The 25,017-nt window shown below is 39.8% G+C and overlaps 1 protein-coding gene across 2 annotated transcripts; it reads right to left on the bottom strand.

Moving 5' to 3' along the window:
• On the bottom strand, positions 1–19,947 carry TLX1 (T cell leukemia homeobox 1). Of its 2 annotated transcripts, XM_026667544.2 has the most exons (3): positions 19,451–19,947; positions 14,635–14,836; positions 4–1,540 (listed from the first exon to the last, which is right to left on the bottom strand). In XM_026667544.2, the coding sequence occupies exons 1-3, from the start codon at positions 19,929–19,931 to the stop codon at positions 1,318–1,320; spliced, it is 906 nt and encodes a 301-aa protein (XP_026523329.1). In that variant the 5' UTR covers positions 19,932–19,947; the 3' UTR covers positions 4–1,317. The 2 variants fall into 2 exon arrangements, with proteins under 2 accessions (XP_087818675.1, XP_026523329.1); XM_087962549.1 differs by lacking the exon at positions 14,635–14,836 and having other exon boundaries at positions 1–1,540.
• Positions 19,948–25,017: the final 5,070 nt, after the last annotated feature.

Genomic DNA, 25,017 nt, shown 5'->3' with positions numbered 1-25,017 from the left:
TACTGATTTATCTTTGAAACTATATTCCTCTAGAAAAATCAACACAAAAGTCAGGTGAAGAAATGTCATTTTAAAAAAGTTATTTCTAATAATTGAGACTAATACTTTGCCCCTTTTATTCATTTTTCCACATAAATTACACAAACACTTTAGAAAATGATTACACAAAAAAAGAAACCTTCTTATAAGTGCATAACTTAAAAACAAACCCAAAGAATGCATCTCAGAAACTCACTAAAATATTTCTTTTTGATAAATTGGCTGTGTGTACCATCTCATTTTAAATATAAATGATGCATAGGTTAAAAAGTAACTAAAAAAAAACCCCTATATATTTTAGATATTTTGTATCTTCTTGAAATTTGCTGTAAGAAGTGCTTAAATTAATCACAAGCTTTTCCTCAATACAATAAAAAAAACTGTGAAATTACTGGTCAAGAAATGGAAAAAGTAGGATGTTCTGTTTGGTTCACATTCCCTCTTTTGTGGAGCAGACTCCTTCAGCAAAGGTAAATAAAATATTGAACAATATCATCAACAATACCAAAATAATCTATCAAGTAAAACTGCATTACCCCTGCAAAATGCCACAGATGCCTCAGAGATATTAAAATATAAGTTGATCAATGCAGAGTCCGTGGATAGCTGTGAAACTGATTTCAGCCTCGACACAAGAGTTTATGAGGCAAGCTTTGCATTTCTCAGTCGTTCTAGTATTAACATTCCTTCAGCAGAACAAAAAGAAATAAATCAAGAAAAACCCAAGGAGTTCATCTTGGAAAAGACAAAAGAGAAAGGAGCGAGATTTTATTTATTTGTAAAATCTAAATGTCTTTTAAGAAAAGGGCTCCAGCAGGAGATGCAGTTGTTAAAAAAAAAGGTTCGTATTCTTCATTCAGATCGCTATTGTGGTTTTTCTTGAAATGATCAGCCTGCAATACTTACATGGGAGAACAACTGTTTGTCAGCAGATAAAATGATATAGAAGTTGTTTCTTAAAAATGGCTCAAAGGAAGAACCTTGGGTTGTTTTCTCTCCAAAAGAGTTTTCAAACGTTCCAATGTTACTCTTTTCAAGAAGTTGTTGATAGTGATGGTGATGACGATGAAGAAGGAAGTAGGAAAGTGTTGCTTTTTATTAGAACATTCCACTAGACCAGCACTGGATGACCTTTCGGAGCCTTGGCTACCAAAGGGACATTGTCTGGTTGCTGCCACTGGCTCATTCATAGGTAACCATGTCTTCTACGGATGATGCTGCTGAATAAGGCCAGCCACTCTGTAATACAAGAGTCCGTGCATGGACAAAGTTATGATTTCACTCACAGGAAGAGGCCACAGAAGTAACGCTGGTGATCTTGGAAGTGTCATCTGACCATGGCTGAAGGTTCTGGAGGGCAAAGAGGGAGGAATTGTGAACACAGATTGGGTCTGCTTGGATGGGCTGATTGATGGTTTTCTGGAAGGCCTCTTGCTGGAGCTGCATGAGGATGCGATTGGCTTGCTGCCGCTCTGCTTCCCGTTCTTCTGCAGTTTGCCGCCTGAGAGAAATGGACAAAGTAGGTCATGTTTCAGCAGGACAACAGATGCCCCTTACGTGTAAAAGTTGACTTCCATTTCACCATAACATCTTCCCATCTTTTGGAACATTCTTATGCTCAAGGGTTTTTTTCTTCCATTATAGCCAAAATGAAAAGTCACATTTAAGGCAACCTGCTGCCCTGGTTATATAAAACAACTGAGCATGGAGAATCCATGGAACAGTCGAAGGGAACATCCCGTAAAAGACCTAGCCCTTCTTTGAAACCATTCTAAATCAATGATCATCTTAGTGGCAGCACAATATATTAATTATGGGTTGTCTGAAGCAGCACGTTCTGTTCTACGACCTCCACCCATCCATTAACTATTAATGTCATTGGTTGATGCTAGATTTTAGAATTATGAGGGATCAGCTGTGTAGGTACATGATGGTGTGTATCTGATTATTCTGTCCGTACACATTTATATGAGTGGAAAAATGTAAAAAACAAGCTAGAGATTCTAAACCTTGCTCCATCTACTGCATGTTTTGCTTCATATTCATAAAAAGAATGCCTCTTGTTTTAAAACTGTACCACCATTACACAGAACAAACATTTCAAAACCTTTGAAAATGTATACATTAATCTAGTCCACATCCACCACTCATAGAAATGAACAGTATCTAAAATCATGTCACAATCGGAAGCACTGAAGATGAAAACAAAAAGTAGAAACAGATAAATAAGGTAATATTTGTGGCTCAGGGTTGAACTGTGGGGTTCTGGATGCTCTCTGAACTTCGTTGTTTGCTTGAAAACATTTCATGATGATGTTACCTAGTTTAGTGATGAAAGTCTGCAACAAAACAATCAAGCTCAGAGAGCATCAAAGAACCCACAGAGTCCATTATGAACTAAAGTTGGTGTCACTCAATTCACAATAATTTATCTCATGTGCCCAAAGAGATACATAACACCTTTCATCTTTTTTGCTCTAAATAACTTCCCTTAATTCTATTTTAGGTAAGGACTATAGAAATAAAAGGAGCAAAGAAGTCCACAAGATGATACCACCGGGGAGGGGAGGGGAAGAGTGGGAAGGCAAAGGGAAAGAAAAGGACTAAGAAAAAGAAACTGAGAGAGGCAAAAAAACAAAACAAAACCCGGGTTTGCAAGAAAACTGTCAGAATAGGAAGAGGTATGAAAGGTGTTAGCAGTTCTCTTTCCACTTCTACAACTTAGTGTTATAGACTGGCACCTGTTTTTCTACCAGAAGAATGAACTGAACTTTCTTTTAAGACAAGTTAGAAATTATTTGCATTGATATCTCTCTCTTCTTTCTTTCACAATCACTTTATCCTAAATCTGAGTCATAAGGAATTTATTCTGGAGTTTAGAAATTATCTCTTAAGTAGTGTTCAAACAGGAAATGGAAGACTTCAGGCTTGTTGGAACTACTGTCATCAGATACATCAAGTATTCTGCTTTGACAAGCTTACAATAAAACTGTGGTATTTTAAAATAAATGCTACAATACTCTTAACTGCCTTTTAAAAACAGAAATCAATAAAAATATAGATTACCTGTTTATAGTGATTATGTCATCAAATTGTTGTTGACTCTTAGTGACCATATAGATTCTTAAAAATAAATACATTTGATATGTTATTTTAATATCTGAAAAATTCACCAAATTTTATCAATTGTTACTGTTTCTATCTTAAATACTTTTGAGATTTCGAGCAAGAATGCCAAATCTCAAAAGATTTCAGATGAGAATGCTAATATCAGAAAAGTTTTGACTTCTTTCTCTCTTTCATACTAGTATACTAGCATCTTACTCCCCAATTTCCATAAAACATTTTTGCTTTGACTTAGACTTAGAAATTTGAGAAGTGAATCAGCAGGGCTGCTTCTCTCAACATGCTGAGCTAGACCAGAAACCAGAAATTGGGGCCCTATGTTATGTAGCAAATTCCATCAAAGCTAAAGCCAACAAGCTAACTAGTAAGACCATTCTTACAAGAACATTCCATTGTTCAAAATTCTGGTGAAATCACCCAAATGTTACTATTTTCAAGAATCTACGCCTTTTTAAAAAAGTCATTCTGATTGGAATTAGGAGGAGACTGATTTACTGTCCATCAAACTATTAATTTTCTCTTTTCTTTACTTGGTAATAAACTGTTTTGAAAATCATTTATATAATGCAATTCGAGGAGATTCCTTTTCATTATCTTTATTGATATTGATCTCCTTCCATTGCTGCAGTTCACAAACCATCAGATTTTTAGTCACAATATAAAACAATTTCTGCCTGGGATATTGGTTTAGTTTGATTCCATTGGATCTGGGAAGATTATTGAAACAATTATCAAAAAGGAGAGTAGTGAAATGTAATACATAATGCAGGTTTCGACTCCTTAAAGCACAGGAAAATTGTTAATCTAAAAACTTCAATACTTTTCAAGAAGAGTGGAGATGGGATAAAGAAACAGTATTGCTGTCTTACAGGTAGTCCTCAAGTTACAACCATTCATTTAATGACCATTCAAAGTTACAATGGTACTTTAAAAGTGATTTATCACCAGTTTTCACACTTACCACCACTGTAGCATCCTCATGGTCACGTGGTTACAATTTGGCACATGGCAATTGGCATGTATTTATGACAGTTGTATTGTCCTGAGGTCATATGATCACCATCTACAGCTTTCCCAACTGGCTTCCCACAAGCAAAGGGAAAGACAAATTTGCTTAACAACTACATGATTCACTCAACATCTGCACTGATTCCCTTACCAACTGTGGCAAAAAAAGGTCATAAAATGGGGTGCAAGTCGCTTAAAAACCTCTTTGCTTAGCAGTGGACATTTTGGGCTCAACTGTGGTTGTAAGTCAAGAACCACCTATATTTAAGAAGTTTACTTCTTTCTTTCTGAGAATGATTAATGTTTAGATCTAAACCTTTTTGCCCAAAAATGCCCTATTAATATCACTGTATCTTACAGGAGTAATACCTTAGGTGTAATACCTAAGAAGAAATACCAAAAAATATGCAAGGCTTAGCCACAAACACCTTTAATGTGGTACAGCATTTAGATCAATCTGATTTCAAGGCAGATATATAACCTGATCTTATGAATTCATTGTGGCCTCAAATACTTAACTTTTACTAGGTCATGACCAACATTTCTGTATTAGCAGTAGAACCATCAATTGCCTATTAAACATATTTCAGATCTCATTGGCAGATTTGAAATTACAACCATGAATAGCCCTCCTCCCTGAGAGCAAGTGAGTTAATGTTACCCAATAGCAATAGCACTTAAGACTTATATACCATTTCATAGTGCCCTACAGCTGTTTCTAAGTAGTTTACAGAGTCAGCATATTGCCCTCAACAATCTGGGTCCTCATTTTACCGACCTTGGAAGTTCAGAACCGAACTCCTGGAGTAAGCAGTGAGTCAGCCTGCAGTACTGCATTCTAACCACTGTGCCATCACGACTCTGCAGCAGGCAAAACATGAGAGAAAGAATGGTACCTACCTCCATAGCTAAGGAAGTACCAGAACCAAAAAAGACCTCATGTTCAAATAAAGGTGCAACAGCTTGGGAGTAGATGAGCAATAGGATGCTAGAGGTGAGGAATTTTTACATACACACATAACTGTACAAGACTCCTTAGAGTTGAGTAACATAAAACTGAAGATGTGACTGGTGAAAAACTTGTATACAGTACCCTAGGATATAATGTAGGGGTGTGTTTTTTATTTGTCTTAGGGCGCTGAATAGACATAGCTACATGTAACTCATGTAGCTCTAAAAAGCTACATGTAACAACCCTGCTCTAAAAATACCCCATCTAAATGCAATAAAGTGAAAAAACTGCCTATATATGCATAGTAGTATGCATGTATGCCTTTCTCATCCTATCTGCTGTCTTCTGGTTAATTGGAACTATAGTTCTCAGCATTTGCAATGACTGAGAAGGATGGGGAGCCTGATCCAATATTTCTTGAAGGAGATGCTTAGAATAGTTTAAATGTGTATTAATTTTTCATATAAAGCAGTATGTTTTAAATTAAGCCCTTTGTATATGTGTGTGTCTACAAATGTACTGTGTGAGGGTCTGTGTGTTTACTGGGAGAAGGATTCTAAAGCCATATTCTGCTCATCCTCTAACGAAAAGAAGTGCATGAATTAAAAAAATACCATTTTCTTTCCACTACAAATTTACTCCTGATGCATATTTAATATTGTTTTGACTCAGAGAATTGTAACCCGGCCTCTTCTGTTGCTTTTTTAGCTGTGTTTGTAATTAGTGAAAACAGATTATTAATTTCAGTATGGAACATTTTTCTCAGTTAGCCAAGTTGTCCACTTGGCAGAGAAAAGCAGTCATTTGTTAAAGAACAAAAAACAAAGCCCAGGCTTGGGGGGGTGGGGGGGTGAGAGAAAGAATAAAGTAAGCACCGTGTCCCACCTCAATTTGTTTCAAGACTGCAATAGAAAGCAGCTTAGTTACAGCTCTTCAGCCAGACCTTCATTGCCTTAATTGCAAATATGCAAATTCAAGTAAAGCTTTCCTGGCACTGAGAAGAAATGTCTCATAGGAAAAGTCCCATCCAGACTGCACTGGGACCTTGGAAATATTGTCAAAAATGGAAATATTTGCTTCTGAGTACAGTCCAGCATATATTAATGACAAAAGAAATGAAATCCTGTGCACATCTATTCTGAAATCAACCCTGGTGCATTAGAATACAGGGAGTCCTCACTTCGCTGTCAAAATTGGGGCCAGCAGTTCTGTTGCTAATCACTGCAGCTGCTAAGTCAAAAATCTGATGACTTTACTCCCCCCATTCAGTTATTCAGTGAGTCACCATAGTCTTTCAGCAAAACATCATATAACCACGACTTATGATTTTATTTCTGCATCTTCCATCATAAATCCAAGCTTTTTATACTGTTGCAACTTCAAATGGTTGCTAAACAAGGCAGTTATAAGTGAGAACCCCCTGTATTGGACTGATGAGACCCAGCTTCATGTCCTCACTGGACCAATCACTGGGTAATTTGGGCCAGTCACTCTTTCCCAATCCAACCTGCCTCACAAAGTTATTATTTTAAAGACAAAATTTGTAGTGCTGCACTTTGAACTCTTCTGATGTTCTGTTACTGCTGTTAACCATAAGCCTTTCCAGGTTTTGCATTGATGGGTAGGGCCCATTCTTAAAGGAAGGTTCATAAGTATCTGAAAAGCTTAAGGCATCCATTTTATCCCTTAAAATCATCACAAACCCACAATCTGCAGGGAAAGGAACCAAACATTCTAGAAAGCTGTGCAGCCATAGAGGACGAGCTGTCTCTGACATTCAGGTGAGCTGTCTCTGGATTACACTTGTGGTATGTCTGATATCTTTATAAGATAAGCAGGCTATTTGAGAATTTTTTAAAAAAATTGCCCAAGGAAATATGGACGGAGGATTATTTTTCCTAGCATTTGTTGCAGTTAAGTGCAGAGTCTGCTTGTTTTGCACTGTATTCACCTAGTTCGCACAGTAACAGTTATCAAAGAGTTTTGTTTATCACCTAGCTCTTGCAGAACCTGTCAGTGATAAGAGGAAGAGATTGGCTGCAGCTGCATGACTAAGATTAGGCTAGAACCTGTGTTTCCTTGCTCCTAGCCCAACACCTTAATCACTACACCACTGACTGTCCAAGTTAATAGGAAAGGACTGCTCCCCTGAAATCTACCCAGAAGTCATTTGTTTGGGTAGGTGGTTATTTATTTATTTGGAAGACTCTCTTTTGGCCAATTCTGGATGGCTCACAATAATAATAAAAACCAAATTTGGTACAACTTGGTGCCTAACCAACAATATCCAATCCATTGAACAGAACAATCTTCTGGCTCCAACCTTATCTTTTCTAATGCCTTGGGAAGCAGTCAACCCTTTACACTTTTCTGGAAAGATGCCAAATCTTAAAAGGAAAATATTGCATAAGATAGGAGCAAGGGACAGGGATAAGAGCTGCAGTGGCACAGTGGTTAGAATGCAGTACTGCAGGCTATTTCTGCTGATTGCTGGCTGCCTGCAATTTAGCAATCAACTGGCTCAGGGTTGACTCAGTTTTCCATACTGTTGGACGTCAGTAAAATGAGGACTCAGATTGTTGGGGGCAATATGCTGACTCTGTATACCACTTAGAGAGGGCTGTAAAGCACTGTGAAGTGATATATAAGTCTAAGTGATTTTGCTAAGTGCTATTGCTATTGCTTCCAAAATCCCATTAGATGGCACCATTTAAGGTAACGGACCTGGAACATGCCCATCCTAAATAACCTGATGGGCAAGACAGGTACCTCATGAAGAGACAATCCCACAAATAACATGCCATTGTATAATGTTGAGCCCCACATTGAATGGTAAACTGGAAGGAAAGAGGGAGGGAGTAGCTGCTTGTGTAACAACAGCATGATAGGGGTAAACCAAGAGGTGTCCAATACCAGACATGCAGGGTTAAAGATGTGTTATTCCAAAACTGTAAAGACAGTATAGAATAGAGTAGAGTAGAGTAGAGTAGAGTAGAGTAGAGTAGAGTAGAATAGAATAGAATAGAATAGAATAGAATAGAATAGAATAGAATAGAATAGAATAGAATAGAATAGAATAGAATAGAATAGAATAGAACAGAATAGAACAGAACAGAACAGAATAGAACAGAATAGAATAGAATAGCTCTATTGGCCAAGTGTGACTGGACACACAAGGAATTTGTCTTGGTGTAAATACTCTTAGTATACATAAGGAAAAGGTACATTCATATCATACAATATCAATACATATCATTCATACAATCCTATCTGACAATAAAGTCTTCCAAGGTCAGTGTAGCAATTTCTGCAATAATAAATCTGTCTTTCATATAGAACAATCCACTGACAAAAGTAAATTTATAAACAGAGCTCAAGTAATGCATTCCTGCAGATTCCCATACCTGGTCTGTGGCAGAGCTGCACTGTTTATTTATACCAATCATGTCCATGTCTCTTTCCTTGCAATAATTTTCCTGGCATTCTTTTCATTTATCTTGGTTGTGTACAATTTAGGCTTTGCTGCTGGCAAGTGTGCAAAATAAGTTCTTTTTTTTTGCCAGCTTTCAGACAGGCTGAGTCCTTTTTTATGGCAAGTGATGACTGATATTTAGCAAAGTCAAGAACAGATTGATGACATCATAAAGCCAGGAAGCCTTTATAAGTAAAGGTTATTTCATAAGTGAACGCTATTCCCTTTTTTATTTCAAAAGGAAACTTCCAAGGGCTACCTATTACATCACATTTCTCCAATCTGGGTGTTAGAAAATTCCCAGAATTCTCAGTAGTAAACATGGCATTTGGGAAATTATGGGAACTGAAACCCACATCTAAGGAAGGCATTAGATTCCTGGGCTGAGAAAAAAATGCCTCTGTGGCCTGAAGATGTTGCCTATTTCAGGTCTTATGAGAAGGCACACTTCAACACTAATCTCTAAAATTGAGATATAAAACCTTTGGGCCTACAAAACTCAATATCAATTCTGCCCTCAATCTTTACTTACAATAATTAATTTAATTGTTTTATATCCAATTCTGCTTTTCACCCATCAGTTTACATTCTCTTTGCCTATTTTCCCAGCAGCAGTCCAATGGAGACAGTTGGAATGACAGGAAATAAATGGCACAAAGTCATCCAGCAAGCTTTCATGCCTGGGGTCAGACACAAAGCCTGGGCCTCTTCTTATTTTAACACCTTTCCTGGCGCTTTTACAATATGCATTTCTCTGTATATATAATTTAAGCTAATTATTAGGTTACACATGCTTATTTAGAAATAGGTGTTACTCATTCAGTGGGGCTTATTCCTATGTACATTGGCATAGGATTGCAGCCTTAATAGCATTTTCAGGACACATGTATAGTATAAAACAGCTTATAGTGAAATTACAGATGGACACATCAAATTTTAAAAAACAACCCGGAAATGTATTCTTTATTCATGAGTAAATGCTAATAACACAAATGCCCTGTTTATAATGTTTTATTGCTCTTACAGAAATGAATAATGTACCCAGAGAGAAGATTCAAAATGTTCTAATTATTAATAAGTCTGCTAACTAAATAGGGGCCAAGAAATGTAGCTCCAGATATCTTATGAGACACTGATTAATAGAAAAGTTTAACATGCTGTATTTCAAATGAAATTATAACATCTGGGACCATGAATTCTTCCAGTGATCAATTATGGGCATAAATACAAAAGAGGAGCTACTGTAATGTCAACCACTAAACATCTAAATATCTATTTAATATCTATTTTCAGTTTTAGACAAATCATCAATTCTCCTTTACACTTCACATTCTTTATTATTATTATATAGGCTGCATTCCAGCACAAAGGCAGCGGTGCATAAGACATGACTGAGCTGTGAAAGTTGAGTGTCTTTATCCAAACTACCATTATGTAGAAAGAGTTCCTCCCAACAGCAGGAAGCAGTATTCTTGCATTGATTGCTACATATGGTGGTTAGCTAAGTAGTTGTCAGAAAAATGTACATAAGAGAAGGTACTAGTTAGTTCTAAAATGATGTATTGCTAGTGTATGATAACAGAACCAGGATGTATAAAGATACTTCTGATTTGTGTGTGAAATGTGAAAAACATGAAGGGTTCTTTTACCATGCACAATGGACTTGTAAAAGAATTAGAAAATTTTGGGTACAAATACATATAATAATGCAAAGAATTTTAAAGATTAATACATAGGAAACCTGATTTTTTTGGTTGGGACTTGAAGAAACTCGTGAAAAATTGTTTTCCTTATATATGGTAATAGCAGAAAGACTACTATATGTACAAAGACAGAAAGATTCTGAAATACTCCGAGCAATGATTGGTAAAGATGACAAAACTTGCAAAAATGCAATACTGACTTGTTTGATTAGGAAGAAGACAAATACATGTATTAATGACTGGAAACCTTTATGGACTTTCTGCTGAAAATGAAAAAAAAATGAACTGATGATTTATAATGATGATTTGATAATTAGAAAGGGAAAATATGGGAGGAAGGGAATTATGATGTAACTATAAATAGGAAGGATAGATGAAAAATTTGTAACTGCTATAAAATAAGCTGGAAGCCAAACCTTGATGTGTTTTTTTCTTTTTTCTTTTCTTTCCTCTATTTATGTCTTGTACTTATTCACTTGCTGTGCTTTCTTTATTCTTTTTCTTTTCATTTATATTGTATCTTGATTTTTATTAGTGTATAAAATCTCTTAATAAAAATAAAAAGAGAAGGTGTTGTTTTAATTTGGAATACATTTGCAAATAGAATATATATTTTAAAATGCACTGGGTGTCTTTATTTTTAGTTTGGTTGCTTGTAGCTTTTATATATATATATATATATATATATATATATATATATATATATATATATATATATATATATATATATATATATATATATATATATATATATAATATATATATAAAAATATAATATATATATAATATATATATATATATATATATATATATATATATATATATATATATATATATATATATATATAATATATAAATATAATATAATATGCAATATAATATATAGCTAATAAATATAATAATATAATATAATATATATATAGTACTGCAGCTTATAGCTTTAAATATATATATATATACTTTTAAAAAAATATTTGTATCCCTAGATAACTGTACAAATAACATTTGCTTTGACAATATAATTGCAAGCCTTACCTTCATATGGTAGTGTATAATTACTAGCATTACACACATAATAATGGCTTGATATATGCCTCAACTTATGACAATTGAACCCAAAATTTATGTTGCTAAGTGGGAAATTTGTTAAGTGAGGTTTTCCCCATTTGTAAAAGTGCTGTTGTTAAATTAGTAACATGGTTGTTAAGTGAATCTAGTTCCCTCCTTGACTTTGCTTGTCAGAAGGTTGCAGAAGGTAATCACATGACCCCAGGACACTGCAGCCGTCACAAATGTGAGTCAGTTGTCAAGCATCCAAATGTAAACCACGCGACCATGAAGATGCTGCAATGGTCATAAGTGTGAAAAATAGTCACTTTTTCAAGTGCTGTTGTAACTTTGAACGATCACTAAGTGACCTGTTGTTAGTTGAGGAATACTTGTACTCAGGATATTAGCATTTTATTTTTCTTCAATATCACTAGTCCCCTCCCCATTCGTATCCCTATTCTGTGAAAATACTTCATGTTCGTTGACTTTTTTTTCAAAGGTGAAACTACACGTATTTATTTTCCATCCCAATACTATAGGATCCCATGATGGAGAACCTATGGCACACATGCCACAGTTGGCATGCAGAACCCCCTCTGCAGGCACATGAGCCGTCGCCCAGCTCAGCTCCGCCGTATATGTGCATGCGCGCCTCTCGCCAGCCAGCTGGTCTTCAAGTCGCTGCCACGCATCCGCGAAAGGGGGGATGCTGGGCGCATGCGTTGAAGATGACCTCGCCAGCCAGCTGGTCTTCAAGTCGCTGCCACGCATCCACGAAAGGGGGGATGCTGGGCGCATGCGTTGAAGATGTGCAGACATGCACAAGGGTGGGGCACATGCATGGGGGAAGCGTGCATATTGCATTTTGGGGATGCGCGCACACGCGCTTTGGGCAGTCGGTGCCAAAAAGATTAGCCATCACTGCCCTATGTGGATGTAAAGACCAAAATTTTCAGGGCTTTAAAAAGTCAGAACTGAGTAACATACTGTATGTCTATAATAGCATATAACTTTCTTATGGAATGATTATCCTCTTCTTACACTGAGAAAAGACCAAGCATACTGCCTATATTGCCTCCTTAATTCCAGATCAAGACAATCTACCTATTTAAAATTTTAGATGGGAGAATAGCTTGTTTGCCTCCCAAAACTGTAGTCATTTTCAAGCAGGATGTTAATATCTACCTTTACGGTAGGTGTCTGGAAGACTTTTTATAATAATACCACTAGGGACTTTATGAATTTCAAGGCTATATATTTATGATAGCATACATGGACAATCTAGTTGATCAGATTACATTAAAAATGACTGAAACTGCAAAATAAGACTGCCCTTAAGTTATTCTTTCAGGGGACTCTGTTCAATCCTATCTAGTTCATCTATCCGGGAAGCTGCTTTAATAAAGGCTAGCTCAGGGGTGTCAAACTCACGGTCCGCAGCCCAGATGCGTCATGTGCTGGCCACGCCCACCCCCATTTTAGCGAAGGGGTGGGGAAAGTCACGATACATCACGATACATCACGTGACGACAATGTGATAATGCAAGTTTGATACCCCTCCTCTAGCTGCCATGAAAATTCTCTCTCCTCTGCTGCCCACACAGTTTCAGTCCTAGTAATAAAATAAAAAAAAGCTCATCTCTCCAGTTCTAAATCAGTCCCAACAATGAAATTTTGCCCTCAATACCTGTGGGCTGCCCGGTGCAAACCCTCTCATATTGCTTGAATCCTGTGTTGTTCCCAGGAACAATATTTTAAGCAATGGATAACACATGCCTTAAGACAACTTAAAGATCAGAAGTAGAACAAGGAACAAAAAAATGTCGGAGCAGCTTATCTGATATTTTAAAGACAACATTTCCAGAAATAGACAACACTTATGGGTTAAGCCACTTCTAGCCACCTCCCTCCAATCTGTTGCTGAGTCATAGGATAGCAAAGGAAATGGCTTGGGATTCTGCTGTGGGTGATGGCAGCCCCACCTCTTTTCTGCTCGTGAAGGTGGGTGAAGAGTCACCCAGAATGAGAGATGATACATATAGTACAGCCTCTGAAATTCCTTGCTTGTTTGCGAAGACAGAAGACCGGATGCCTGAGACCCCATTCAAAACTTTTCCTTGGTTTGTTTCTCCTGTAGCTCTAGCATCGGAAGCTGTCTTTCCACAACAAACCTGGCTGTCTTCATTTTGAATGGCAACTCACAGGAACCAGCCCCTCCCCACCGTTTCCAGACCATCAGCCAATAAGCCAAGACTCAGCTTTAACCAATCAGTTTTCAAATAATCTATTCCAAACTTAAAATAGATCAGCAAGATTGCTGGCTTCCAATGCAAAACAAATGGGAGACAGCAGCTAATATATGTCTGAAATATTTTCCACCACAACAAAAGTCACATGATGGACAGGAAGGCTTGTCTTGTACATGTATCTCAGTGGTTAAAGAAGATGGATTCCATTCCCAACTGTGTTGTCTAGGAATTATGGGAGTTTACATCTAACCCATCTACTGGTCATGTTTTGGGGGGAAATGGCATAAGTAAGACACAGAGATTCTTAATTTAAGCATTAGTAGAGGCTCCTTTACCCAGAAATAAGAAAGTGCCAGCTTGAAGTAGACAACGTACATTAACTGGAGGAAAAGAAGCGGGTGAATCAGATAAACACAGTAAAAATGTCTATGTATTACACATAAAGGGACACATTCAAAAAGAAGTATGAACTATTAGTGATATATATCTGAAATTAAATAAATATTAGATATCAGATTGGATGGTAGGATCAATAGTGAAATACAAAAAAAATCTGAATTCTGATACAACTCTCAATCCCTTTGACATTAAAACTGCACACCATTCATCAATTTTTCTCCAGATATGCCAAAATTGCAAAACACATATTTACCACAAGCTCCACTACTTCATTTGGAGGGACCATGTTAGGGAAGGCCTGCTACAAAGAACTTTTAAACAGGAACCCAAATGAGTTATTTGATTCCTGAATGACTCCCAGTGGGAGCAACCTCTTCCAAGAATGACTGGATCTGTGCCCAGTAGATCCTTGGGGCATGCTTCACATTTGGCAGACCAGATCTAACCATGCTCGCCCCAGGAAATCACCCCTATTCCTGATCAACTCCCACTAAGAAGTTTGGGGGGAAAAAACCTACTGGAGGTTTGTAGAGAGAGTCTGGTCTTGATGGCCCAGAAGGTGACCTAGTCCAGTGGGTGAAAAATGTCTTCCAGCACAGCAACAGCAGCAACAGCTCACTTGCTTGGTGTGCTTACCTCCATTTTGTTCTCCGGTTCTGGAACCAGGTCTTGACTTGGGCATCAGTCATTTTCAGAGCCTTGGCTAAAGCTGCCCTCTCGGCTGAGGCCAGGTACTTCTGTCGGTGGAAGCGCTTTTCCAGTTCACAGATCTGCAGACGGGTGAAGGAGGTGCGCGGTTTCTTCTTCTTGGGGGGCGTCCGGTTCTGGTAGGGGTGACCTATACGGCGTGTTACAGTGAACGGTGAGAGGGCCACTGGAGGGGGAGACAGGGCGGGTGGGGGGGTGGGGGGCAAAGAAGCAAGCGGTGACATGATCAGGAAGGACTCCACGGAGCAGCGGCAGAGGAGAGACAGAAAGACACACACCAAGAGTCAAACAGAGAAGTAGGAAGGCACAGAGCGAAGGCTTAGTCCCAGGGCTCACAATCTCCTCCTTGCTTTTTCAAGGACAAATCTCTGTTTTGGAACCCACCAATATTTCCTTATTCATGGGCTGCTGTGAAGGAGCTTCCCCCTGTCCCCAGGTGGATCCCAATATGGAGGCACCAGACTCTGCAAGAAGCGAGCTCTGTGGCAGATGAGCACATGAAGGGTATATATGAAGGGGGCAGGAATGGGGAGGGGAGAAATCCTTGTTTGGAGTGCTAAATCTACCTTGCAAGCTAGGAACAGGGAGATCGAAACTGTACATTTATGGCCCAATCACCTGAATGTTATCTGGGAGAAAGTACTTAAAAATAAAGCTTCAGACTGCTGCAGCCTGAATAAGAGCATTAATGAACTACTATTATTTTAGACTTTGGAACAAAATGAGAGCCTCCCTATAAAAATCCAAATCTGGCATTCCAGTTCATCCCTCTTTTCATTGTTTTGACAACCCTTTTAAAATTATGATTATTCATATCCTAATGTAATCATCAAAGTACACTTTCATTTTTCATTGTTTTTATTTTGTTGAAGATTGCTTTTATTGAAGTCCATAACCCTGGGTAAAGTTCGTACTCTCAGAAAAATCAACAGGAGTTCACTCAAAATAAACCTAACTAAACAGGCAGTTCTTTCTGAAGTTTGAGCCATTCTCTCTGGCTAAAAGTATGTGTATTATATAGCCTGTAAATTACAATACTGTTCACATGAATGAAAACTGCTTGTTAAAGATGAGTCCAGTTTTTCAGAATTAAGTGCCACTGAACTCAATGGAACTGACACTGCATGTCACATAACTCAGCTTGCAATTAAGTGGGCACAGTTATTTGTAAATGTGTATGGAACTGGGATGCATCTCTCCCTCTCATTATCAAAAACTGATTTTGATATTTGATCTATTCATAAATGTCCATGCAATTACCAAATGAAATAATACTTGTGGGAATTAAATCATAAAGTTAAGAAAAATGTTAATGAAGGAAGCAGGAAATGAAAGCAGCAGCATAGGAATGCTTTCCATGAATTATTCTAGGCATAATTGCTCTGAGTTAGTTTGACATTCTTTGGAATTCCTTCATTTATGGCTTTAATTTTAAATCGAGAAAATGTGAATTGTTATAAATTTTGTAGCATTGTTGGACTGAAACTATCAGGATAATTGTACTGTCCCCTACAATTGTAGCATTTTGTTTTAGTTAAATGGCATAATGATTCTGCACGAGGGAATTATTTTACAGTATTGGGTCCTTTGGGCCTTAAATAAATCCCCCCCTGCAATTAAAGGCTCCTTTTAAATTTCTCTAATATATTTCACTTGTAACAGCTGTAATTAACAAACCTATTTTCCAAAATCTTCCTAGCTTAAATAGATTTTTACAGTCGCATTACAGACACCAAAATCACCAACAGCAACAAAAAGAAATCTGATTTAAGACTCTCTTGCAGGGATTTTATTTTGGGTCGATGTATTTTATCAAATTGGGGGGGCATTATCTACCTGTACCCTCTTTCCCTCTCTCTAGAGCATTTGCTGGAAAGATAGTAATCAGATGCCAGAGAGGCATAGAAAAGTTTAGCTGGGAACTAGGAGAAGAAACAGGACGAAGGTGATAGTAATGTTTAAAATACAATATCACTGCATTCAAATCTCCAACTCTCCTAGATACCTGATTTTATTTGTATGTCGTTTAGTGGCATAGGTCCATTTAAGAACACAGCAAATAAACCCCAAACTGAAACTGGCGGCTGTTGGTTAATTTACCAGCAACACCCCGTTATCTCACCTGAGATCTCTCTAAGCTCCCCTGATCTGGGTACTGTGTTCTCCGTAACGGTCAGCAGGTTCCTGAACCGAACAAGGAACGGAGGGAAGTTCTACGAACTACCTTGTTCGGAGGTGCCGAGCCTGATTTTGCCACAAATAGCCTTAGCAGCCCCGCGCAGCCTTCGCTCTCCACGCCAATATGGCTCGCATTTCCCCAGCAGTGGCCCTCGGCTGAAGGGCGGCGGGAAAATAAAAGGCCCAGGTTAGGCCTCTGTAGCAAGAAATTTTTTTTTTCCGAAGAACAAACTGAGACTCGAGATTAAAAAAAAAATCCTCTTATATATATAAAAAATATCTAGAGCCCGATGAGGACGGGCCAGAGGGTGATTTGTTTCGAACTAAAACGACGCAACCTCTTTTGCAGCAGCCCCGTCGGCAGGGAGGAGGCCGAGGCGAGGCCTTTTTCGGGCGGCAAAAGGCCCACAGCCGCGTCTGCGCCATCGCGAGTGGAAATTTCGAAAGAACCATCTCTAGTCCGGCCTTGCTAACTGGCGGTGGTGGCGATGTAATCCAGCAGGTCTACAGACCCCCAGTCTGGCGGCGGCCAGGCCAAATAGATAAAGGGGCCGCTTGGGTCGTCGCGTCTTCGGATTAAACTGCTTCAGACACTGCCGCTCTGCCAAAAGGCGCCGGTTTCCCTTCTCCCCAGCTTCCGCGGCCGTTTACGATTTCTCTCCGCCATTCAATAAAAGCAACCAACTCCCGTAGAAACTGAGGCGTGGCGGGCAATTCAAAACGCAGTGCAACCCGGATTACAGGCCTCTTTGCGCGGACCGGGGCGCGTCCCAACCTGCGAGAGCGGATGCCTACAACCGAACGGAAATTTTCCGCCTTCCTGGCCGCGTCTAGTCCGAAATTGGCTCCCCTTGTTCAGTGGTAATGACTCCCGGTTGGATCTACAATTGCAGGCCGGGAGTTGCTGCCATTGAACGCCGTGAGCGTCAAAGAGCGAGATCGCGCCGCCACAGCCTCGATCTACCCATCCGTCTTGCCGGGGACATCGCAGCAACCACTACTCTAATCTGCAAGTAATAATTTTTCCTCCCCGGCTGGAAGCCAGGTAAAGGGCTAGCCCTGGGGACGGGAGGTCGTATCCTGCTCCGAAGCGTCAGGTAATGGGAGCCTTTATTGATGAAGGTCGGGGCTCGCTGTTTAAATTAAAATTGAAATATAATTACCATTATTGTTTGTGGCATCCTGGTTGGAGGGAGGGGCGGGATGAGCGTGAATCTGGACGATTCGGAAAGAGCATTGAATTGCTAAGATTTATCTTCCAATAGATCTGCCATTAAACGACGAATTGACTTTTTTCTCTCTCTCCTCCTCCTCCCCTGCCCTTTTTAAGGCACGTCGAATAATGTAGGTGCCAATTTATGGGTCATGCATGCCCCATACTTCGAGGAAAAGATGAACCTGGCAGAAGGGGGGGAAGGCATAGGGTTTCTTGGACTCAACTAAAGATCATCTTCTGGCACTCTACCTTTCAGGGCTACCGGTATTAATATCATTTCTGTACCGTCTGACTGAAAGATAAATTTCTTTTAAATGTATATTTTATCCGTATTCCCAAGCTCCATAATTTATAACAGTAAGTGTGAGGGATGCACACAATTACGCAGAATAAACCTGATCAGGGAATATGTAGACAGATACATTCTTTGTTCAATTTACGATTTCTAAGTTTTGAAATTCTAGTTACGGTACATTTTAAAAACCTGGTTATTTTCTAACTTGAACTATTGGCTAACAAAAGTTGATGAACTATGTATATGAAATCGTTTGATAACTGTATGTCTCTCTGTGTACATAACTAGGTGTATGCTTACATACACGTAAACGTACACATACACACAGAGAGATAATTGTCGAGGATAGTGGTGGCTAAAGGGTTATTATAGTATTATAGTACAGATTCTAGCCATGTTCCTAAAAGGTGTTGTTGCCGTTTTACGAGCGGAATTGAGGTGCGCAAAATATATCTATTCGTGAACGAAGTATAGAAAATTGGAAAAGAACCTACATTGCGGGAACATGGTTTAATTTAAAAATGTTGAAACAACATCTTGACCCAAGAAAGTAAACTGAATGTTTAAATGTTTCTAAAAGGTTGCATAAAGGCTAGGCAACCAGATTATTTGCCCGCCGATTGCGCTTCTGAGAGAAGTGGTAAGAGTTTGAGAAAGATGGCACGGTGTCTCTTCCGTAGAAGTTTTAATCAATGTGAAAGCTCCTAATTATGCTCTAAAATATCGCTAATTTAATAAGGATAATCAAGTCGCCGTGAAAAGTGCTAGGAAACGCTTGCTACTTGATGCTTAGCCTTCTGAATTGCTGGCATCGCTGCTCTTTCAGCTAAGGCACATCCGTCAACGCTGTTTATAAATCAGACCAATCGATTCAATTAAAGCAGTTGCAAATCGAATGCGAGCCCGGCCGGGATTCTCTCGCTGGAGGGCAGGAGAGGGAGGCTATCCAGCCAACTGGCTTGCGGAGGCAGGAGCGGGGAGACAGCGGGGAGACAGCGCTGGAAGGCGCCGGCAACTCGCGCGGGGCGGAAAGAGCCCCGGAGCCTCTCACTCACCCGTGAAGCGGTCCTTGGTGTAGCGCCTGTTGCTCTCCATCCAGGGGAAGGTCAGCCCCGTCAGGTTGTTCACGGTGGGCACGGCAGTGGGGAGTGGCTGGGGGACGCCGCCGGCCATGGGTCTGTGTGCCGGCACTCGGATCACGCCCCCGGCCGCGGTGAGGTTATTTCCGTTCATGGCCCCGACGTTGAGGTTGTAGGAGCCCGCCAGCGAAGCCATGCTGCAGGCGCCGCCGTTGCTGTAGCCCCCGGCGGAGGAGGACCCTCCACCGCCGGGGGCCGAGCCGTAGTGACCGCCGCTCATGGGGTTGTAGGCACTGCTCACCACGCATCCTCCCAGGCCGTAGTCCGCCGCGTCCTGCAGCCGCGCGTTGGAGATCATGCAGCTGCCTTGGTCCGGGTTGTTCAGGATCTGGTCGATTCCAAAGCTAATGGGCTCGGCGTGGCTCTGGTGGAGGTGGTGCGCCCCTAAGTGATCCATGCTGGGCCGAGAGCCACCCCAGAGAGGGTGACTTCCCCCCCTCCTCCGCCACCGCCACCTTCTCCTCCTCCTCCTCCTCCTCCTCCGGATTCAGGGCTAGAGATTTTTAAAAAATACGCGCAGCTTTTCTGGTCTCGCTTCACTTGCTCCCGAAGAGGCAAAAAGACGGCCGGAAGCGGAGGAAGGAAAAGCGGGGAGAGGAGGAGGAGGAGGAGGAGGAGAGAGGGTGGGGAGGGGAAACATGCGCGCCCGTGGGCTCCCTCTCTCGCCTCTTTCCGAGGGCATCAATCATGTTGGCCCAAAGCCTGGCGCTGCTAGGCCCTGCTCCCCCATTGGTGGAGCCCCGAGAAACGAGGAGGGAGAAAAAGAGACGGAGGCCAAGGAGCTTCTTTCCCCCCAGCAAAAATCTAACCGGGGAGCCCGGCAAATCAGCCGACCACGCGCGGAAAGGAAGGTCCGGGTGGGCAGCGAAACTTGCAGGGCGCTCTGCTCGAATTCTCCGCGGAAACTGTTGCCTCTGAAGCGTTTGCTCCGGTGTTTTGAACCTTTGAGCGCCACTACGTGTGTTCGGTCCTATGAAAAAAACAAAACACACAAAAAGAATTCTTTCGTTGTCGTCTTTGTATCTTCCCTCTTTACCTTTCCCCTTTCCTTTCCTTTTTGCGTTTCCACCCACACTGAATAGGGAGAATCCTGAAGTGTAAAAAGGCCACAATCACCGTCCCTGAACTTAATTTGGGCTAGAACCGCTTATCGTTCAGTGTCCTCAATACTGGGCAAGAGTAGCAGTGTGTATCCTCCGTGTGAGCCCTTCCAGTTACTGTTGACTCCTGGCTGCTGCCTAGACTAGTCCCTGCAGAATAGAGAACCGTCTTCTTTTAATTGATTGAGTCTTTCCGAAGCATATACAGTATTTTCGGGACAAATTTCTATAGAGATTGGTATGCTTTGAACATCTCCGCACTTTTTGCCCTCACCTCAGTCATCAAAGCCCCATTTTCAGTTAAAAGAAAAAGAGAAAAATACCCACTTCATATTTTAATCTTCGGAAGGGAGGAAATAGATATAAAAATATTAAGGGTGGATGTAAGAAATTTCACAAAGTTGTGTTGACCATAAGAAGTACCATATTGAATGGTTTTTCTGTACAAAAATGAAACGAGCCACAAGATTATTATTGCGGTTTATAATCCCCATCTTCATCCGCAAGATTAATTGGGGGGGAGGGGGAGAGACAAAGAGAGGAGAGGAAAGCAAATTTGGTAGTGAACTCCTATTTACATAATCCTACCAATCTCTTTTAATCTGATTAAGAGAAGTTTGTGTGTCTACTCAGAGGCAGAGAGTATAAACTCTTCATTAATGACCTGTTTCAATTACCTAACCTAATAGTCACATACGACTATGTGTTAAGTGTGAAAGTAAAATTTCATCAAGAGTGAGGTGGTAGATCTCCAGAAGTTGGATGGTATGATCTCCAGACTTTACTCAGTTCTTGATTGTCTGTGGCTGGTTCTCTCTCTATATATAACAAGTGCCAAAAATGGGAAATCCGGAAAATCCTTTTGGTCTCCTTTGGAGTCAGAAAAATTGAGTCAGTCCCTGGACTTTGGGAGCTGGCTGCAGATCCAGGAATCCTCCCTTACCTTCACCCTTCCATTTTGCAAGCAACGTCAGCCCTCAGAGGCTCCCAGAGCGCCCTTTTCTCATTAGCTGCATGCAGTTCTATTAATAGACGGTGCTTTCCATGGAGAAGGATGTGAGTGAGCTCTGGACTCCCATCCTGAAGAATGGTTTGTATGGGGAGGCCAGACTTCTGCAGCTCTTGAAAGGAGCAGAAGATGCTCATGGGAAAAGGGTGAAAACTAGAAATGAAAGCAGGTGGGAGAAGGAGCTGGGCCTTAGTATTCACTTTCCTAGTTGTCTCACTACACAGTCAATGTGCAGTTTCTTTCAGGATGTGGTCAATTGTGCTGGAGGCAGAAAAGACCTAATAAAGCCGAAGGCAAATAAAGTCCCTTGGTACAAATTACTGATACAATAATTATCAAGGATTTTCTGGAAGTGTTTTCAATGCTTAAAGGTAAATTAGAGTCCTCATCACCCGGAGTTGTGAATATACACTGTTCCACGTGTTGCCCCTTCTACAATCAGTCTCTCATAAAATGTTCTTTAAGAAGCTGGTGGAAACAATTTGCATTTTACTTTTAATTTCTGATTAAAAGCATGTAAAATAGTACCCAGGAGGATCCTTTCCTTTAGCTCTGATGGAAATTTGGTCTATGTTCAACAGCTGCTATGGCTACCAGAAATCATTTGACACATTTGACTTTGGGACGTTCACACACACATTCGCACACATCAATTACCCTGACATTTTATGTAGATCGAATGATAGATTATCAAACAATTTCAAAATCAACAAATAGGTCCTTCCGTAAGTACAGTATTCACTCATGTTTGTTCAAGTTTCCCCCACCGGTTTCAACCACTTACGAACCTTTAAGTGAGTGAACACAAGCCAAAATTACTGACATTGTAATTTGAAGTGACAGAAGTATAATATTTGCTTTTAAAATGAAGGAGGGCAAAGTAGGTCTGTTTTATTTTCAAAATCAGTTGAGACATACACAGTATAGGCACTGAATCATTTTCTATAATTGGATGAGAAAAATCCTTTTTGGGTTTACTGATGTTCAGGGTTTACAGCACTTTACTTAGTTGGGCACATTACAGGGTGGAGGGGTTCGTTGCAACCATAACTCTCTTCCTGTGGCTATTTTATCACCTCTATTTTTACTTCTTTATATCGAGTAAGATAGCAGCAGCTTCCTTTTGCATTTGTTTGGAATCACTTTCCCATAGGAAATTGGTGGCACGTTTTTGAAATCTATACATTGGTATGCAGTTTTGTGACATTAATTACTTGGTTTTGGGGGTAGGGAAACTAAGCAGGACAGAAAATTCAGTTAATTTGAATCAAAACATTTTTGACTACATCTTTCTCAATCCTATAGACCTGTGCCATGCCTGAATATTGTTTAGAATAACAATAGCAATAATTATTAATTAAAGCAAGTAAGATTTAACTGGATTGTCAAAGTAGCTTTAAAAAAATTCTAGTCAATCCAAAATTCTATATTCAGAGGCATCTGCAATTGCTGGAACATAATTGGCATCAAATTCCCAAGTGGAGTGGCTCAACTTTAGCACCGCTTCAATAAGAGCAGACCAGACGGAAGGAACAGATTTGACTTGAGCCCAAGAGATTCCTCCATCACTCACATGGGTTCATTAGTGCCTTTGTAGAACTGTATGTTTAAATTAAAAAGTATTTGTACAACGTGCCTTATTTAGTCTGGAGGAATTTTGACTATCTTTAACAGAGTTTAGACTAGGTTTGATATTGGCAGGACTGAGACTCAAATGTTTGACAAACTTCTCTTCCTTTCAATCCAACCAATCTTTAAAAGCAACTCATGCCTTCCTCTAAAATTATAATTATATTATCTTCATAATTATATGACTGTTTATTTGTTTGTTATGGAAATCAAGGACAAAATTCACCATGAGTTTAATTCCAAATGTTTGTTCCAAAGTAAAATTGAATGCCTTTTTTGTGATATTAGTATAGTAGTAAAAAATGCAACTTTTCTTGCGAATATGGTTCTCATACGAAGTCTCAGTATTATTCAGCAGGGTTACCAGTATCATTATGCTCTTCAATACTATTTTCTAGTAGCTCTCTGCTTTCAAAACTGTTCTTTTCTGCAGCAATGTTTAAAACAAGCCATAGATACTTCAACAATGAATACACACACCTTTTAATTCTTTTCTTTCTTTCTTTTTTCCTTTTTTTTTTTTTTGTAAACGATGTGTTCAGCATTAGTCACATAAATGGAGGAAGTTTCAGTTCAACACATCAACACATGAGGTTTTGTTTTGAGTGCACAGCATGCTTGCTCTCAGCTCCTTCCTTCTCCCCATCTTTCATGCCAAAGAACTTTTGGCTGCCTTAAAATTGACCAGATGCTGTGGTAGTCTCAAGAAATTTCAGATAAAAACGATTTTATAAAACAGTGTTTTCCGTCTGCTAAGCTAGCATGTCAAGAAGTTTATGATGGAAAAGATTAAATTGCTTTAATACTCAGAATATTAGAGCGGCGCAAGCACAGCTTTTCTGATTTCTGATGGGACTGAGGACAGAACAATGTTGTTTCTCTTCTGCAAAACGGTGTGTTGTTTGTGTGGGGAGGAAGTATATGGTAAGTTTGAAAAGCAGAAAGTAAGCAGAAGATAATCTCAGCAACCAGGAGCAAGGTTGAGTGCCATGCTTCTGGCACTCAAATTATCCGCCATTATGCAATGCAGTTGTGCCTATATTTGATATACGTGTGTAAATAATCCCAGTATGATAGCATTTTCACCATTGCTGGGGAGATGCCCCGTTTACAAGGGCTGCTTTCATTCCATTTCTATTTCATCTTCAGTTATGAACCTAGAAGTGGGGAAAGTTGCTTGGTAAGAGTCTCCCACCTGGACTTCGGGTTTCAGAAGTCGGAAAAATGATGAGGTGAACTCTTTTATTTCTGAAGAATAGTTATAGTAGTTCATTTTTCAAACTATTTTGAAACCGGCTGGGGAGCACAGAAGGACGTAAATCCCTTGCAGCGAATCTTAATAATATTAAAAGAACGCATATTTATTCATTTTCTGCTGTGGAAACAACTTTTCCATGTTTCACTTGGTCAGAGCAGCCTGTCCAACAGCCACGAGTTCAAGGTACAGTCAGCGGGAAGCCCAGATTTATAGTACTGTCAATTGTTCACCCAGTAAACGGGGCAAGTGCTCACCCAAAGGAAGGCTCTTTCGAATTCGGTGGCATTTTGTTTTCATGTTCATTCTCATGTTCCTTGAACATGAGTCCAGGGTGGTGAAGTGTCATGCTGTTCCCCCGGATGATACTGCAAGTGGGAAAACTTCAGTGGTGTAATCCATTGCATACTGAAGACTGGTGGTTTTTTGTTTTGAACTCTTCAGGTAAAAACCTTGCCCAGCAGTCTTTCTAGTTTATAACAGACTTTTT

This window comes from Notechis scutatus, chromosome 4, assembly GCF_049901735.1.
Source record: "Notechis scutatus isolate UNSWTSFEM ecotype Mainland chromosome 4, rNotScu1.2, whole genome shotgun sequence".
NCBI classification, from domain to species: Eukaryota; Metazoa; Chordata; class Lepidosauria; order Squamata; family Elapidae; genus Notechis; species Notechis scutatus.
The sequence above is the reverse complement of the archived record's forward strand: the minus strand, read 5'-3'. Positions and strand labels throughout refer to the sequence as shown.